The following is a 19,351-nucleotide window of genomic DNA, read 5'->3' on the forward strand; positions in this document are numbered from 1 at the left end:
CAGTTCGCACCTGTATTTCAGATATCATTAGCTAAATTCGAAAAGGCGGGTTTAAAATTATGCCCTCTAAGAAGCCCCACATACTGCGACCTTACAGATTATGGTACAGAAGTGAGCGACAACACCAATTGAAGGTTAAGGAGTGAAAAGAAAGAGCGACGGACTGTTCGACGAATTTGGAAACCTGACTGTAGAAATGAGCCCTCTGTTATAGGTATGACCAAAGTTTTGATAACGTTTCAATCGACCTACGCTTACATGTCTCACAGTGAGTGAGGCTATCCACATTCTCCATGATCAGTACACACGGAGATCCCTCACTAAAGTGAAGCAAATTTCTTCTGTACAGAGAACAACTCGGTCCATATTTCAAAATTCTGGCAACATAGTTCTCATAATCATGATTTTCTGATTTCTCACTGTGAATAATGAGAAGATCAACCCTTTTCCGCGGAGGAGATAGCAATTTTGTAATTTTGTCGACATATATTGTTGACAGCCATACACAATATTTTCAAGGAAACTACGGGAATAAGTTGCATCAGTGTTGGCAAAAGAAAGGGTATTGATTTTTTAAGTTTGTAACAGGAAATTTGCATGTCTGACAGGTGGTATGATGAGACCATCTTAGTTGCTGATAACTTTACCTTGAAAGTGTGAATTTTTTAGCACCTCCAAACATCGACTTCTCACTCAATTTACTCTTGAATTTTAAATATAATCAATAATTTTGGAACATAATTTTAACAAATAATCCTGAACTTAAATTGTAAGTAAAATCGTTAAGAAACTGATAATATTGAAAAAGCCTTTAGCAAAAAATGTCTGAGTGAACAAATCAAGGGGAATTGTGGGTAGCCTCACTAACTGTGAGTCTCTCGTGCCATTGTACTATCATAGAGACTGAGAGGAACCGTCGATCGAATCAGGAGAGCGCCATCAGGCGACGGGTCTTCTTGTCTAATGTATGTCTCCCGGTATGTCTGTCCTGGAGATCATTTACGAGAAGCTATAGACTTGGTTCAAGTCGGTGAATTAAAAAAATATCATTTAAAATAGTTTCTCTCGTGTCTCTCCTATTTCGTACAAACCTATTCGGAATTCGGTAGCCCTGGCAAGGTTTTCCCAGCGATTGAATGCGCTACCTTTGAGTCTGCGCAGTATAGTTAGTTAGTGTGATTCCGGGTGAAACTCCCCTGTATCGCGTCCACACCACTCACGTGCGTGTTTCACATGAAAGCAAAATACAAATCATAACGTTCACTCCACTCAAACATTAACAAATCACAGACTTGAACCAAGTCTAGAGAAGCTAGTGCGCATCACAGCAACGAAATTAATGATAATTTGAATCCCAAATCCTGTTGCATGAGACGATTTTGATTTGGCTGCTGTGATGCACACTTTCTCACTGTGATACCTGATATACTTTAATGTGTTTGCTTAGTGGTTACTATTGTGCCGAAAGATAAACACGGCGGGCATTCCATTCAAAGGTTTGTGAAACATGATTCTTCTTCAAAGTCGGTTGTGTCACTTTGACTTTGGCGTTCAGGTGTACTTTATCACTCGCAAGCAAAAGAGAAAGCGTATATTTCAACAGGACGATTCAACATTTGCATATTGGACTGTAAATAATTTGTACCCATCATGCCCTTGAGCAGTGATTTAGACAAATGTTCTATTGGGAAAAATTGCACAAGTTGGACACTTTCAGTAACACATACAATGGAAAAATGGCTTCAGTATTGAACTGGTTTTAGAGATAAAATACCAAGAATATAAGAATGTGAATACAGTTTCTGCTGTTCTTTGAGTGATCAACACACATTCACTTATGAAACACCCACATCATAAGTACCAGAACACGTGACCTTACGTGTATTTAGTTACTTGTAACTTTATTTTATTTACAAAATGGTGAGGTGGCGGCATAATTCCAAATTCTAACAATGTAAATTATATCTCCTATAAAAGTAGTATTTAACTCTGTTGCTTTTCATATTGAAACTAATTTCCATTCCAGAACGGTTTCCTATCAAGAAAAGTTAATAATGAAAAGTTTGTGGCTAGTAAAAATACATACATGATTTCAGCTTTTTACCTACATTACATGTAGAATATTCAAACATTGAAAATTTCGTAAATTGCATTATCTCAGATAAAAATGACTGAAAACCTTCAAACGCTTCAAAAGTTGAAAAGATCAGTAATGAAAATTAAGATATATACTGCAGCAAGCATCTCGAAGAAGTAAAACTGGATAGAAGACAGGTTCAGGGGTGAAGGTTCAAAGTTCAATGAACCAGACTTCATTGTGTCTGTTGAATGGTTTGAACGGTGCATCGTAGCCTGCTGTGTAGTAAAATTCCGTATGATAATCTGAAGTGGTGTTGGAAGCTTTCAAAGCTTTGTCTAGTTCCAATGCTTCCTTGATGTAGTCATCTCCAGATGCAAAGCCACCAAATGATCTGAAAACATAATGATCAGCAGCATAATTACTGGCTACGATAAAATCATAGGAAGATTTCAACGATAAGAGTTCCTTTGAAAAACAAGTCATCGTTGATGACACAGTCCCCACTTGTTAATGGGTACTTTGATTACATGTCCTCAGAGAGGATAGAGTTCTCTTCATTAATTAGGTCTGTGATAAAAAATACTTTGATACAGATGGCGCTCAATGGCCAAGAATGAGTTCCATGGTGATGAAAACATAAAAATATGTAGGCCACCATCCTAAAGTTCATAAAATGAGTCAACTAGGAATTAATCAACAGGATGTTGCAAAACATTTTTGCATACAATCCTAACACTCAACAGATTATCACTTGTACCATATTTCATAAAGTTTGATGCAGTATTTACAACACTATGAGATCAACATCTGTATCAAGTTTCATCACATTTGACGTTGTATTAATTTGTGGCTATATCACCCTAATTGGGAAAGTTCATTACTTATGCAATTACAAATTAATTAAAATGACACTGATAAATGTCTTTTTCAATGTTAAAGCAATGTGAGCTTAACATCTGTACAAAGTTTCATGAATTTGATGCAGTATTTCTTGACATATCAGCCTACTTACGAAACTTCAATAATTGACATGTTACTGCTACATGACGTGAAAAAAATTGACGAGCATATGTATGAAATAGGTCAATGTCCTTGTACCAACTTTGAATGATACTGGTGGAAATATGTCTGAGTTATGGCTCTGTACATTAGAAAATTGTAACAAAATCACCGCCATGCAACGATATTTGATCTTACTGTTTAAAAAATCAACACGTATATGTATGACATAAGTCAATGTACATGTACCAACTTTGAATAAGATCAGTTGAGACTTGCCAGAGTTATGGCTCTCGACATGAAACAACCATAACAAAATTGCTACCATGTGGCCATATTGGACCATCTCGTGAAACCAATCGACATACATATGTATAAATAAGTCAATGTCCTTATACCAACTTTGAATAAATTTTCTTGATACATGTCTGAGTTATGGTTCCGGACATGAAAAAATCGGAAAAAATGGCCACACAGCAGCCATATTGGATTGTATCACAAAACAAATCAATGTGCATATGTATGACATAGGTCAATGTCCTTGTACTAAGTTTGAATAAAATCAGTGAATAAAATCAGTTGAGACATGCCCATGTTTTGGCTAAGGACACGAAAAAATTTTAACAAAATGGCTGCCATGCAGCCATATTGGATCATATCATGAAACAAATTGACGTACAAATGTATGACATAAGTCAATGTCCTTGTACCAACTTTGAACAAGCGACCTAGCGGCCGATATAGCTCCGCTGTGTTTATGTAGAGAATAACTATTTTTGATACATGTTGATGAAAATGGTGGAAATCTTTGATAGCTCAATGCAGTGGCCAGAAAAAAGTGGCTAAAATAAGCTGCAAAAATACACAATTGAAGATTTCATCATACTTTGAATATATCACATCAGATCATCCCTAAGAACATGTCAACCAAAGCTATCTGATGAGTAGTTTTTTAAGAGTAAAATTTTTTGACCAAAAATGGCATCAATTGCCCCCAAAAAAAAAATTGCAGATTTCATCATAATTTCAAAGATTAAATTTGGTTCATCTATAGAAACCTGTTTACCATATTTCAAAGCTGTTAGACCAGTACTTTTTGAGAAACACATTTTTTGACCAAAAATGGAAAAAATTGCCCCAAAAATTCAAAATTGCAGATTTCATCATAATTTCAATAAATACTTTTAAGTTCATCTATAGAAACCTGTACACCAAATTTTAAAGCTATCAGTGAGTAGTTTTGGAAATACACATTTTTTGACCAAAAATGGCAAAAATTGCCCCAAAATTACAAAATTGCAGATTTCATCACAATTTCAATAAATATTATTAAGGTGATCTGTAGGAACCTGTATACCGAATTGCAATGCTATCAGATGACAAGTTTTGGAAATACACATTGTTTGACCAAAAATGGCAAAAATTGCCCCAAAAATACAAAATTGCAGATTTCATCATAATTTCAACAAATATCATTCAGTTCATCTGCAGGAACCTGTATACTAAATTTCAAAGCTATCAGATGAGTAGTTTTGAAAATACACATTTTTTGACCAAAAATGGCAAAAATTGCCCCAAAATTACAAAATTACAGATTTCATCAGAGATTCAATATATATTACTTAGTTTATCTGTAGAAACCTGTATACCAAATTTCAAAACTATCAGACCAGTACTTTTTGAGAAATACATTTTTTGACTAAAAATGGCAAAAATTGCCTTAAAAATGCAAATTTGCATATTTCTCCACAATTTGAACAAATCTGAAATAGATCATCCCTAGGGACATATGTACCAAACATCAAAGCTATCTGACATGTAGTTTTGAAGGAGAAGATTTTTAAAGATCTTTTTACCAAAAGTGACAAAAATTGCCTTAAAAATACAAATATGCAAATTTCACCACGATTTGAACAAATCTGACTGAAGTCACCCTAAGTCAACTGCATATCAAATTTCAAAGCAATTAGACAAGCGGTTTCAGAGAAGAAGATTTTTTTACCAAATACACCAAAAAATGCCCCAAAAATACAAATATGCAAATTTCACCCCACGATTTGAAGAAACTCAAGTGAGGTCACCCCAAGTGAACTGCACATAAAAATTTCAAAGCAATTGACTTGCGGTTTCAGAGGAGAAGGCAATTGTTGACGGACGACGACGGACGACGACGACGACGACGCGACGACGGACGACGACGGACGACGACGGAAAATCAACCTATTTGATAAGCTCCGCGTCGCTGACAGCGGAGCTAATAAAATCGGTTGAGATATGCCAGAGAGTATTATGGCTCTGTACATGAAAAAATCGTAACAAAATGGCTGCACGGCAGCCATATTGGATCGTATCACATAACAAATTGACATGGATATGTATGACATTAGTCAATCTCCTTGTACCAACTTTGAATAAAATCGGTTAAAACATGTCTGAGTTATGGCTCTGTACATGAAAAAATTGTAACAAAATGGCTGCCTGGCGGCCATATTGGATCGTATCACAAAACAAATTGACGTGCATATCTACGGTATGACATTGGTCAATGTCCTTGTACCAACTTTGCATAAAATCGGTTAAAACATGTCTGAGTTATGGCTCTGTACATGAAAAAATTGTAATAAAATGGCCGCCTGGCGGCCATATTGGATCGTATCACAAAACAAATTGACGTGCATATCTATGACATTGGTCAATGTCCTTGTACCAACTTTGAATAAAATCGGTTGAAACAGGTCTGAGTTATGGCTCTGTACATGAAAAAATCGTAGCAAAATGGCCGCACGGCAGCCATATTGGATCGTATCACAAAACAAATTGACGTGCATATCTATGACATTGGTCAATGTCCTTGTACCAACTTTGAATAAAATCGGTTGAAACAGGTCTGAGTTATGGCTCTGTACATGAAAAAATCGTAGCAAAATGGCCGCACGGCAGCCATATTGGATCGTATCACAAAACAAATTGACGTGCATATCTATGACATTGGTCAATGTCCTTGTACCAACTTTGCATAAAATCAGTTAAAACATGTCTGAGTTATGGCTCTGTACATGAAAAAATCGTAATAAAATGGCCGCCTGGCGGCCATATTGGATCGTATCACAAAACAAATCGAAGTGCATCTGTATGACATATGAAGTAATTCTTGTACCAAGTTTGAATAAAATCGCTCCTTGCATCTCTGAGATATCTGCGTGAACGGACGGACGCACGCACGCACGCACGCACGCACGGACGCACACACGCACGGACACGACCAAACCTATAAGTCCCCCCGGACGGTGTCCGTGGGGACTAATAAGAAATTACGCTATAGGCAGAGGGTATCGATTGATAACAATTGTGCATATTGAGGGGATACTGATTGAAAAACACATTGCCGTAATAAAATTTAAGTGTAGTTCTGTTTATCGATTTCGACAGAACAGCGCCGCCTGCGAATGGTACGTATACTTTCTATCCAAAGGATGAACACTGCTATGCGCAATTGTTACACACTGTACTTCCAATAATGAACGGTAAAGCGACTCACCTTACGTAAGCCTTCAGAGCTGGCAATTCTGAGAGGTATACGTTAGGGTCTGCTGGCTTAGGGGGATTGTCTTGGTCAGCAAAGGGTACCATGAAAGACACGGTGAAGTTACTGGCGCAGGCTGGGCCCTGTCCTGGAACTACTTTAGCTGTAACTGGTGCTGTCATCGCCACTTTCTTTTCTGGAAATGGAAAAAACGTTTGTGATCACCATTACTGCTAAATATGGCAAAGGGTGACTTAATTATATAGCCGGGAAGTTTTATAGCGTTTAAAGTTGTACAGACACGATATTGTAATCACTATGCATAGAGGTATAGAATATAGATATTGTTAGGAAGTAAGAACGATCAGTCACCTGAACTCTAAATCTTTGTAAAATCATTGACACTCTTTTTTCTTTAGGGTCTATGGTGGGGGACATGTCTATGGTAGGGGATATGTCTATGGTAGGGGATATGTCTATGGTAGGGGATATGTCTATGGTGGGGGATATGTCTATGGTAGGGGATATGTCTATGGTAGGGGATATGTCTATGGTGGGGGATATGTCTATGGTAGGGGATATGTCTATGGTAGGGGATATGTCTATGGTGGGGGATATGTCTATGGTGGTGGATATGTCTATGGTAGGGGCTATGTCTATGGTGGGGGATATGTCTATGGTAGGGATATGTCTATATGGTAGGGGATATGTCTATATGGTAGGGGATATGTCTATGGTAGGGGATATGTCTATGGTGGGGGATATGTTCTATGGTGGTGGATATGTCTATGGTGGTGGATATGTCTATGGTAGGGGATATGTCTATGGTAGGGGATATGTCTATGGTAGGGGATATGTCTATATGGTAGGGGATATGTCTATATGGTAGGGGATATGTCTATATGGTAGGGGATATGTCTATGGTAGGGGATATGTCTATATGGTAGGGGATATGTCTATATGGTAGGGGATATGTCTATGGTAGGGGATATGTCTATGGTAGGGGATATGTCTATATGGTAGGGGATATGTCTATATGGTAGGGGATATGTCTATATGGTAGGGGATATGTCTATATGGTAGGGGATATGTCTATGGTAGGGGATATGTCTATATGGTAGGGGATATGTCTATGGTAGGGGATATGTCTATGGTAGGGGATATGTCTATATGGTAGGGGATATGTCTATGGTAGGGGATATGTCTATGGTAGGGGATGTCTATGGTAGGGGATATGTCTATGGTAGGGGATATGTCTATATGGTAGGGGATATGTCTATGGTAGGGGATATGTCTATGGTAGGGGATATGTCTATGGTAGGGGATATGTCTATGGTAGGGGATATGTCTATGGTAGGGGATATGTCTATGGTAGGGGATATGTCTATGGTAGGGGATATGTCTATGGTAGGGGATATGTCTATGGTAGGGGATATGTCTATGGTAGGGGATATGTCTATGGTAGGGGATATGTCTATGGTAGGGGATATGTCTATATGGTAGGGGATATGTTTATGGTAGGGGATATGTCTATGGTAGGGGATATATGTCTATGGTAGGGGATATGTTTAAGTTGTTGTATGACGATAGAGGGTTAGCTATTTTATATTACTTATTTGTGACCACATCACCAAATACTAAGAATGTGTTGATGCAGTAAAAATGCTTACTATCTAGATTATCACCACTGATGTAATCGAATAGCTTCATGAATCCCTGAGACACAGCTGATTGGTAGTCCATTCCTGATATCAGAGTTGATGTCCATTTACTTGCGTCATATGCTCTCTCCTCATAGTCCTGGAATCGTAGACAGAAACATTCCATGAATTACGTGTATGCTGTTAAAACCAAACTAAATTTTCTTTTGCCAAAGACTGTATAACATGTCGAACTTAATATGCAGCCTGGTACGGTGGCGCTCTGTGTTATACAATGTGACACTGGCCATGAATGTGAGAAACTTTGCCTATGCTTTACAATTGTTCACGTTTACGACCAGCTCTGATCGAATAAATCGATTTCCATGGAAAATGGGGTGTCGCAAAGAGATAACTGTAAGGAAACATTAGTATGGTACATCTGCTTCTTGTAAACCGTTCAACAGTGCAAGCATAGACTGTAGAGCTGTCTATGTTGTAATACAACTTTCATAAAATTCAAATTTCTCAGGTTTTCTCGCAATGTAGTACAGAAAAACAGTTGTAATACCTTAGTCTTTGAGAGTACAGTAAATTTTGGACAGTCCAGTCCGTTACAAAAAGCCGGTGCGCTCTGTAGAGTGTCTATGGTGATAGATTTCCCACTGACCATCGACAGCAGAGCTGCAATCCACAGCGACTTGTAAGCCATGACCTTTGAACTTAATATATAATGAACACACATATTATGTAAATAGTGTTGCAGTGATTGCTAAATAGAGATGCATGGGTCGCGTGTCAGCGAACGTGTGAACGTGGCGTTGTGTCAACATCACTGCTTAGAATAACACGAAAGAGAGAGAAGCTTACAAAACGGTTTTTACCACAGGCTATGGCAAGCAATATTCGTCTAGAAGTTATGAATATGATCAATGAATGTCATGTATATAACATTTTTTCATTATACCATTGAGCCTCACCTATGTCTAGTGTGTGCTTATTACTTTACCGGGCCCTAGCTATCTCTGTTTAGTATTTCAAAGAAAACAGTCTATATCTGTTAATTACCCTCCCAAATCTCCTTCATTAATTTGTTCTGAAGATCATCATAATCGTTTGAAAGATCGAAAAAATGAGTCGTACTGGTAATACTCCGACTAAAGCATGGGTAAAGTTGCAATGAATCCTACAGCTATATAAATTGAAAATCATTATTGAAAATATCAATCAATGAAACCATGGAGGTCGAAACGTAACTAGCTGTATAAACTTGGCTGTACACTGTGTCTGAGCATGGACCAACCAAAACCCACTTTTGGTATGGTCTGAGCATGGACGTCAAAAATTACCTCCATGGTCTGTAAGTCATCTCTCTCCCTCTCCTCTCTCTCTCGTGTAACACATTACTAACCTGTATAGATGAGTCTTCTAAAACCACAGCACGAAATGATCACACACTTACTCACACTGAGTTAATATAATATCAACTATCAGGATATCATGTGAGACAATCAGCAGGAAAACGCCCGTGAAAAACATGTGACATATTACGTAAGCACGATCAGAAGACAAGGTTATGCATTTCTTCAAGGACGTTGTGATCGCAGTCTAAGAAGTACCTGGGTGGGGCGAGGGGGCTGCCGGCCTGTTTTAACATTGCTATCCGCATCGCGATCGTTGCGTTAAATTAGATATCCATCTCGTCTCAAGTGGTCAGAAATTAAGCTTAAAGGTTTTGACCAATAGCCTGATGTAGAAGTTCCGTATAATATGCTGAACTTTCCTACCTTATATAACGGACGATCAAGTTGATTGCTGATCTCTGCTAGATATGCCCACGCTTGTCATACAACGTGAGTGGTGTGTCCTCGGCACGAGGCAACCAACGTGTTATTGACGAGTACGTTGGCTGCGACACACGCTTTGTTTACAGATACACCCCGGCAGCTCGATCCATTCTGAGAGGACAGCTGTCATCATTTGTCGTTCGTAGAGTAATTGTTTCAATGGGATTATTCCACTTATGTAACTGTTTACATGAACACTGGAAGTAACTATGGGGGTAATAACGATATCTTTTACGATAATAAACCTTGGTCGGTTTTAAGAAGATCTACTTCCAGCAGGTTTACTTGTATTACCTTTAAATTAATGGAATAGTCCCGTTATGAAACGTCCTGACAGAGCAATCCATTCGTCAGTAGATGGAATGAATATATGTTTGCATGGATTTATCCCCGTTTTTCAATACCATAATTTAATTTTTGCGGATGATTTCATGAGAAGTCAACGGCTTTTATCATATCTGAAGTACATGTAAATGGACAGACCTAGACCGATAAAATTAATACCGTTAAAACGTCGTTTTAGCTGAGGACAAATGTACGTGTGAATGTGTCCTACCCTGCATTTAATGGAATAGTCTTCTATTTTTGTCACGGGTCAAGCCCGCGTGGGTCACGGTCACATTGTCTCTTGTGTAAGCACTAGTTACGCTATCGCCAAAATCGTGCACGCGTAAATCGCTGACTGGACATGCTGTGTGTAAGAACTGCTTTTCGCCACGTTCACTGTTCCTCAAAAAACCTACAAACTTTGAGAGTTTCCCGACATTTTACTGCATATTATTGGTCTGATACGGAGACAGAGCCAGAGAGCAGGTACTGTATTTTCAACTGTTTTGTCTTTTGTTTGTGTGCAAGCTTTCAGAGAAGATCTCACACATGTCAATGCATGTGCTAGTATCTCCGTGATTCCAGTACCTGTAGTGTGAATGGAGCAAACTCCCTGATGCGTACTGCGTTGCCACGTTTAGATATGGAGGTAAAAGAGTCGTTTGTCTTGAGTTTAATATCGACACTACGAAGCCATTTATGGATGTCAATAATTCTAATCTAATGAAGGAGAGCTCTTTTCATCTCTAGCCCTGAGTACGATGCTGTGTGTTCCTGGCGTTGTATGGCCTCCCACGCCGGGAACACGCAGCATCGTACGCAGGGCTACTCCAATCTGAGAGGTGTTTGAATTTGTGTCAATTTATTTTGCACAAAAAATTGAGTAACTCCCCTTTCTTCCTCTCCACATTTTGAGCAACCCCCTCGAAGTCTTCAATTTTTTGAGTGACCCCCTCACATTCCCCCTAGGTAGTAATCTATATGTACTGTTTACCAGTCTACATTCACTAATATTAATGTTCGGCGTTGGCCAGGGAAATTATAGAAATGATTTGATTTATGTAAGGGGATTTAAAAGGTTTGACTGAGAAGTTTTGACCATGGTGGGGTGGGAGGCAATGAAATTACTATGCATGAAGGGATAATTCGCAAATTCGTAGTATCACCGTCAAGCTATAGTATAACTCTATGATAATGACGCAAAATAATCATTGAGTCATGAGCTGTATCACCTTTTAACATCAATTACTGCCATGTTCCTTAGACGCAAGCCTATTCATGCTATTAGTAAAGCGATTTGGCCAAACAGAACTTCCCCTGCAGACATCTATTAATGCAATGTGCCCCTTCTACTTCTGCGCTGCGTGCTGTTATACATATTGACATGGACTTGGCACAAGTCCGTGGGCATATAAATATCAAAACATATAAGAAACCATGGCCGTAGTTTTACCAAATTGCCAAGGGTTGCAATTAAACTAAACTCAATTTTGTCAACGCTTCCGCTGGCGACATCATTGTCATTGCGAAGAGTAAGCTATAGCAATGATATAGTTCATGTGTGTGATCATGGAGGTAGTAGAGAGCTCCTACTACCTCCATGGTGTGATATAAAGTAAACGCCTAATACCAAATGGAAAAAATATTCTAGTTCAATATTTTTGGCCAAATTTTAAAAAAAATCACACGTCAATGACTTTGATCTTACATCTTTCCTCTACGGCTATCGTGATTATAAACATGTACATTATGACTTTTGTTTCTTTCTTTTCAATTCTGATTTGGAATTAGTATGTTCCGATTCTTCTGTATGTATTGCTTGATGTCACGTGCTTGTTTTCCTTCAGAATGTTCAAAGCTGTGAAGAATTTCTTTTCCCCCGAGATCGAAACACCCGAATACTCAATAATTGAACAAAATGAGGTAAGAATATTTTCGATCAAGTCGCATTGATATGTTTTTGTGATTGATGCTTTGTGTGAGATCTGTATTGCATTTTGGAAAAACTTATATGTGTTTGCTTTCAACGTTATTATTTAGTATTATTCAGTTTCGTTTCAGGTGTTTCTAGGAGAACAAAACTGTGACAACTGTACTCTTCAACTGGATACTAAAAAAGCCAATAAGAAATTTTATTTAGTGACTTGCAGGAAGAAGAAGCGCAACCGTATTTAATTTATCACGGAAAAGTTGCCTTCGTCTTTTAAATATAGGTTCATATCTTGTAACTGCTTCTACATTCCCCAGATATTCACACCAAAATATCATAATGGCTTTTCCATTTTTATCACAACAGGAGTATGAGCTAAGGGAATACACTTCATCCAAATGGGTCAGTTCACAGGTGGAAAGCATGACGTATAGCAAGGCGGGAAGTACAATGTTTTGGAGGCTGTTCAAATATATCCAAGGCAACAACGTGAAAGGTGTGATTGAGCGAGTATTTAGAAAATAGCACATTCAAAGACAAACATTGTCAATCTACATATACAATGATCAAATGTGTTCCTACGTCCATGATACCTAGCTGACACGCACCATGTTCGTGCACAGGCTGCGAACTGTTCATTGCGGAGTGTAGGTCTGAAAAGGTCACAGCGCGGCGGAAGGGATACAGATTTTCCGAGAGATGCTCTTTTGTTTTGCAAAAATGTCCTTGATCCATTCATAGCAATACAATATTCAGATATGCACTGTCCACTGTTCAGGAAAGTTGTTCCGTCAGAGAATGAGGGCAGTGAAAATTATCAGAAGGCAGGTTCTGTCACATTTCCTTAAAATGTGCCACCCCTTTTCCGCAAATACTTCTCCACAGTAACGTCTCACTTGCCCTGTGAGTTTGTCCTCAGTTTGCTGCATCTTTGCAAACTTCTTTCACTCTGACTAATGATTTGGGTAATTTAGATACATATTAACACTCATTGGCTTTGGTCAGAGTTCTCTCGTCCGCGTCATACCTCTTTACATCACATTACCTCGTACTATGCATGAACATGCATTGATTTATTAAAAATAAGCATAGAAACTATATATTATAGATTTATTGCAAAATCAGAGATATGGTGTTCACTCTCATTGTGCAACAAGTAAATTGAAGTGCATTGATGAAACACATCAGTCGTAAATTTTGTTGTTTTACCTGGTCACGTCTTTATTTTTCAGAGCAAAAGATAGCGATGACAGCGCCAGTTACTATGCATGTTAAGCCAGGAGCGGGTCCCGCATGTGAAAATACCTTTACGATGTCATTTTTTGTTCCAAAAGAATATCATGATGATCCTGCAAAACCCAAAGCTGAGGAAGTGTTTCTCACAGAATTTCCTAAAAGACAGGTCTATGTAAGGTGAGTGTAAACAAGATGGATGGCGTACAGATCCGTTTGTGGCTCGTTTCTGCAATATATTGAAAGTGTATCTCAAGTACCGTACTTTGGGACTTAAAATGGAGTCTTAACTTTCTACAGGATTAATGAAATATGGTTTGTTTTGAAGGCCCGACACAACTCTCATCGCAAATGTCTCTATGCTAATTTTATACACAATCTGTGTCATTGAGTTATTCTGGAGTTGAACATAGCAGGTACCACGTTATGTCCGCAAGTATGAGTGTGTGTCCATGAATATGGGAACGAGCAAGTTCAGGACTGACATAGAGGGACAGACGTTGGTACAGGGTTAACCTCGTTGATTTGTGAGGTTTCAGTGGGTTTCAGTGAAGAACATTACACCCGAGTTGAAGCTGTTCTCAACTTTTCCCGAATTGTTCAGCAGACTTACTTAAAATGTCATCGATTATTTTCATTTGACGATGTCATACACTTGAATCCGCGAATATAATACCGTACTATGAGCGCCACTTGCGATATATAATCATTACTGTTATAATTATTTCAGGTCATTCAGTGGTTTTTCAAATGAGGAGAAGTGGCTATCTGAAGCACAGAAACTGGCTGAAAGCTTAGGTGATAAGGATGATTTCCATAAGGATTTTTTCTACACAGCCGGCTATGACAGTCCATTCAAGCTTTTCAACAGACGTAATGAAATATGGTTTATCGTAAAGGACCAGGACAAACTATCACACGATTCAGATGACAGTGAACATCAGCGATAGTATGCCATGTAAGGTTTATGTCGTGTAAACATTGGTTGACCATGGATACTAGTGTGTGTATATCAGACATGAATTGTCTTCCTGAATCACTGAAAGACATTACAATTGCAGCATTGTGAGCAAGAAAGTGCAATTTAATATTTGAAAATTGACATCATGGGCATACATGCTCGTCTTTTAATGACGATCAAATGTAAGTAACATCATAAACTTGTCTGAGTCAATTCAAAAAATTACTGTGCGTAATCGTCTGCCTAAAAGACAAAAGAAGACACAATCGTGCACTGCTTGACCTTTGTCATCAATTTATAGAGCAAATATAAAACTGTTTCTATGTGCGATCAATACCAATCATCACTAGATGAAATGGCGTGCAGTCTTCACTTCCATAGCCAAGGCTCATTTTTTTATAATAAAGTTGCCGTACATTGAAAGAAATATTACAAGAGTAGCTCTACGCTTGACCCCTGAGGGAAAGCGAAAACGAAGAAGACCGAATAATACATGGAGGAGAACTGTAGAGAAAGAACTGAAGATGTTAGGCCATACTTGGGGGACAGTCCAACACCTTGCCAAAAACTGACGGGAGTGGAGAGCTTTTGTTACTGCCCTTCATACTGTGAAGCATTATGGGTAATAATTAACATTGAAAGAAATTTACATCTGAATGTGAACCACGATATGTAATAAAGGGAAAGCAACTCCACACATCGTTCATATCTTGGTTGTTTACGTTTTTGTGTGACAGTGCCTATACTGTAAGAGTATATTATTAGTCCCCACGGACACCGTCCGGGGGGACTTATAGGTTTGGTCATGTCCGTGCGTGTGTGCGTGCGTGCGTGCGTCCGTCCGTGCGTGCGTCCGTCCGTTCACGCAGATATCTCAGAGATGCCTGGAGCGATTTCATTCAAACTTGGTACAAGGATTACTTCATATGTCATACAGATGCACGTCAATTTGTTTTTTGATACGATCCAATATGGCTGCCAGGCGGCCATTTTATTATGATTTTTCATGTACAGAGCCATAACTCAGACATGTTTCAACTGATTTTATTCAAAGCTGGTACAAGGACATTGACCAATGTCATAGATATGCACATCAATTTGTTTTGTGATACGATCCAATATGGCCGCCAGGCGGCCATTTTGTTACGATTTTTTCATGTACAGAGCCATAATTCAGGCATATCTCAACCGATTTTATTCAAACTTTGTACAAGGACATTGACCTATGTCATACATATTCACGTCGATTTATTTTTTGATACGATTCAATATGGCTGCCAGGCGGCCATTTTATTACGATTTTTTCATGTACAGAGCCATTACTCAGGCATGTTTCAACTGATTTTATTCAAAGTTGGTACAAGGACATTGACCAATGTCATAGATATGCACGTCAATTTTTCATGTGATACGATCCAATATGGCTGCCGTGCGGCCATTTTGTTACGATTTTTTCATGTACAGAGCCATAACTCAGGCATATCTCAACGGATTTTATTCAAACTTGGTACAAGGACATTGACCTATGTCATACATATGCACATTGATTTGTTTTGTGATACGATCCAATATGGCCGACATGTGGCCATTTTATTACGATTTTTTCATGTCCTGAACTACAACTCAGACATGTATCAAGCGAATTTATTCAAAAGTATTTTTATCACAGACCTAAAGAAGAGGACTCTATCCTCTCTGAGGACATGTAATCAAAGTACCCATTAACAAGTGGGGACTGTGTCATCAACGATGACTGTGTTTGGCTGTTTTATGTAAAGGGTTGATTAGTTATGGCTAGACATAATCGTAATCTACATGTTTTGAATCACAGTCCGTGAAGGGACTGTGCTTGTACAGACCCCGCACTGGAGTGGAGAAACTATGTAATAATGCGTTCGTCTGACGCTACGTTTCGAAAACATAAGCTTAGTTTTCTTCCATCAATCGCTCAAAATTCATGTTGGTTTGTGAATTGTATGGAATTATTGACTGATTGTGTGCAGTAACACGTTATTCCACTGAAGTTTGTTTTCCAAGTGGGGAAGCTAGAACGTCTACGGTTTGGTCTGATTGTGTTTGTGTATGATCAATTGGATGGAGTTCGAGCTATTGCTGCTTTTGTGAAGTTTGGCATTTATAAGTGTATGACTAATATTTCTGGTTTTTAGCTACTGTAGACTATAGTCTATAGAAGCTATTGGGATGGGTCCGGCGTCCGTCGTCAGTCTGTATGTATGTATGTATGTATGTATGTATGTATGTATGTATGTATGTCCGTTTGTGAGGCGTCCGTCCACTCAAATATCTTGAGAACCGCATTACTTACTGATTTGATATTTGTTGTGTAGATGAAAAATACGATTTTGAGAAACTATTTTTTTTAATTTTTTGATATTGTTGAAAATAGGCAAATTAATGCCAAAAAAGGTGTTTTTGGTAAAAAATCTTCTTCTTCATAACCGCTGGTCAGACAGCTTTGTTATCTGGTATACAGGTCCCTAGGGATAACCCAACTTAGATTTGTTCAAATTGTGATGAAATATGCAAATGTGTATTTTTAAGGATTTTTTTGTCATTTTTGGTCAAAATTTGACTTACATTGTATGTAATTCTTGTACTGTATAAACCCTATCAATTCACCCAGAAAAAATAATTAATATGATTTTAAATAATTGAATTAACTACGAAATCATCAAAGCCAAATAATTTTAGTGTGGAATTATCAGAAACTTCAATTTTTTTGACAGGTCATAGTGAAATGCTTACCATCTTGGAGGATTAAAACATGTAAAGGCAACTTTCCTGAATCCCAACTTTGATATATTCTGAACCACCATTTATGTTATCTAAAAGAAATTGCTCATAATAGTTTGTCATGATAGGGTGGTCAAATAAATAGAGATAGAGAAAGTTCTAATTTCCATTTATGGTTGACTTGGTAAGGATAAAATAAGATTACTTTTTGAGGAAAAAATAGAGTGGTCAATTAAAAGAGTGGTCAAAGTGATAGGGTTTTTATGGTAAAGCTGGGCTGTAAGATTCCTCGTGCTATTTATAGCAATTATGCAATCTGTGTAAACAGTGCAATGAAAGTGTAACATGATTCCTTATAATGCTTTTGATGACCTTGAACTTCTTAAGTTACAAACATTTGTCTCTTCAGTGAGCTTTCTCTGAGTACGTACAGTCTCAACTTATATAACAGAACTTACTTACAATGTTAATTTGAAAGTTAAAATGTGCTTGGTTAATAGGATGAAAATACTGATATTAAAGACAACCAGCTCAGATTCTTTAGAACCTGACAGATATGCTGTTTTTTATGACGTAAATCTTGATTTAAGCAAGTCTTGTTTACTTTAATTAGAATGTAATTAACTCTCGTTTATTTGCTATTATAGACTAATATAGTCTGATGAAATATGCAAATCTGTATTTTTACGGAATTTTTTTGCCATTTTTGGTCAGGCCATCCTGAAATGAGCTATCAAAAATATCCACCTTCTTCATCAATACATGTGTCACAAAAGGTTATTCTCTACATAACACAGCAGAGCTCTGTCAACTGTTGAGTCGCTTGTTTTTTTCAAAACCGCTGGTCAGACAGCTTTAATATTTGGTTTACATGTCCCTAGGATGACCTTAGTGAGATAATTTCATACAGTCAGGAAATACTTAATTTTGTATCCATGTCTATAGTAGCTTCAGGGACTTTGGCCCTATGTTAGATTTTAAGCGTTTCTTCTCCTTGAAGTTCACTATACTTTTCTATCAGAGCTCAGTTTGATTCTGTCAGTTCTGATTTCATTGTGAAAACTAGAATATTGTCCATTGTATTGTATTTCTGTTTTTGTTCAAGTCGTTCAAGTTACTTCTTGTTTTATGTTCTGTTTTTCCAACGATGTGTTCTATTTCACTCCTTTTATATTGTCGGTTTTGTAGTTTTTCACTAACTTGTGTGTCTGTGTAAAATCGGCTTCGTTGTTGCACCATTGCTGTAATCTATCGCAACGTTTCGCCCCGGCGCAGACATTGAGTCGCACTAAGGAAGTCGAGCTCGGCCAAATCTGTAAGGTTGCGAACTCTCGATATATCGGATCATATTTAACCGCGCGATATGACAAATCTATAGTATAGTCACGTTTTCGAAGTTGGGGGTCGAACTGACTCGAGGAAGTCTGACTTGGTTAAGATCTGAGAGGTGATGAAATCTCCGATATATATCGGACATTTACCCACGATTAGACAAGTATAGTATGTCGGACTAAGTAAGTCGGGCTTGGCTAGATCTGTAAGGTGGTGAAATTTTTGATATATTGGCTATTTACTCACAATTTGAAAATCTAGCATCGTCTATTTTTGTAAAGAAATGAATTTCTTGCAAGACCAGTCCAAACTCCCGATGACGTGCGATCGGTCCTCCCCGACGAAGTCCCTACAGTAAAGTGTATTTCGTGCCAACGTTTGAAGAAAAAATGCATTAAATGTAAAAAAAAATGCATTTCGTGCACGAATAAATTTGCTATAATGTAAATCATGAAGATTTTTTGACTACTGTCCATTAATGCTATTTTTCAAACTAAGAGTCGGACAGAGGTAGTTGGGTGGTCAGATCTGTTAGGTGTTGAAATCTCCGATATACATCGTATACTTACCCACGATGACAAGTTTAGCATCGTCAAGTATCAGAGTTAAAGTTCGAAATCGCCAATATTTATCAGGTAAATATCGGCGATTTCGCAGACCCGGCATGCCGAGACACAATGCCAGTTAATCTAGTTAGACTAGTAACGTTTGGTATCAATATTACA

The 19,351-nt window shown here is 38.0% G+C and overlaps 2 protein-coding genes across 4 annotated transcripts; one reads left to right on the top strand and one right to left on the bottom strand.

Annotated features, from left to right (window-relative positions):
• Positions 1-1,875: 1,875 nt before the first annotated feature.
• Positions 1,876-10,250, bottom strand: LOC139136578 (heme-binding protein 2-like). Of its 3 annotated transcripts, none has more exons than XM_070704327.1 (5): positions 10,030-10,250; positions 8,814-8,964; positions 8,273-8,402; positions 6,618-6,798; positions 1,876-2,471 (listed from the first exon to the last, which is right to left on the bottom strand). In XM_070704327.1, exons 2-5 carry the CDS (start codon positions 8,952-8,954, stop codon positions 2,291-2,293), a joined length of 633 nt encoding a protein of 210 aa, XP_070560428.1. In that variant the 5' UTR covers positions 8,955-8,964; positions 10,030-10,250; the 3' UTR covers positions 1,876-2,290. The 3 variants fall into 3 exon arrangements, with proteins under 3 accessions (XP_070560428.1, XP_070560429.1, XP_070560427.1); XM_070704328.1 differs by having other exon boundaries at positions 9,654-10,046; XM_070704326.1 differs by lacking the exon at positions 10,030-10,250 and adding an exon at positions 9,862-9,926.
• Positions 10,251-10,679: 429 nt separating this feature from the next.
• Positions 10,680-15,246, top strand: LOC139136577 (heme-binding protein 2-like). The gene is made up of 5 exons (XM_070704325.1): positions 10,680-10,902; positions 12,264-12,339; positions 12,713-12,842; positions 13,579-13,759; positions 14,310-15,246. The coding sequence occupies exons 1-5, from the start codon at positions 10,778-10,780 to the stop codon at positions 14,527-14,529; spliced, it is 732 nt and encodes a 243-aa protein (XP_070560426.1). The 5' UTR covers positions 10,680-10,777; the 3' UTR covers positions 14,530-15,246.
• Positions 15,247-19,351: the final 4,105 nt, after the last annotated feature.

Source organism: Ptychodera flava, chromosome 7, assembly GCF_041260155.1.
Source record: "Ptychodera flava strain L36383 chromosome 7, AS_Pfla_20210202, whole genome shotgun sequence".
Lineage (NCBI taxonomy): Eukaryota > Metazoa > Hemichordata > Enteropneusta > Ptychoderidae > Ptychodera > Ptychodera flava.

Excerpts from the sequence above, each read along its gene's own strand:
- LOC139136578 (XM_070704326.1), bottom strand. The coding sequence starts at position 9,911 with ATGCGGATAGCAATGTTAAAACAGGCCGGCAGCCCCCTCGCCCCACCC. Across the intron at positions 8,403-8,813 it reads CTGTACTCTCAAAGACTAAG|GACTATGAGGAGAGAGCATA; the intron begins GTATTACAACTG and ends CTACGATTCCAG. Across the intron at positions 2,472-6,617 it reads GCTCTGAAGGCTTACGTAAG|ATCATTTGGTGGCTTTGCAT; the intron begins GTGAGTCGCTTT and ends TTATGTTTTCAG.
- LOC139136577 (XM_070704325.1), top strand. The coding sequence starts at position 10,778 with ATGCTGTGTGTAAGAACTGCTTTTCGCCACGTTCACTGTTCCTCAAAA. Across the intron at positions 12,843-13,578 it reads CCAAGGCAACAACGTGAAAG|AGCAAAAGATAGCGATGACA; the intron begins GTGTGATTGAGC and ends TTTATTTTTCAG. Across the intron at positions 13,760-14,309 it reads AAAAGACAGGTCTATGTAAG|GTCATTCAGTGGTTTTTCAA; the intron begins GTGAGTGTAAAC and ends TAATTATTTCAG.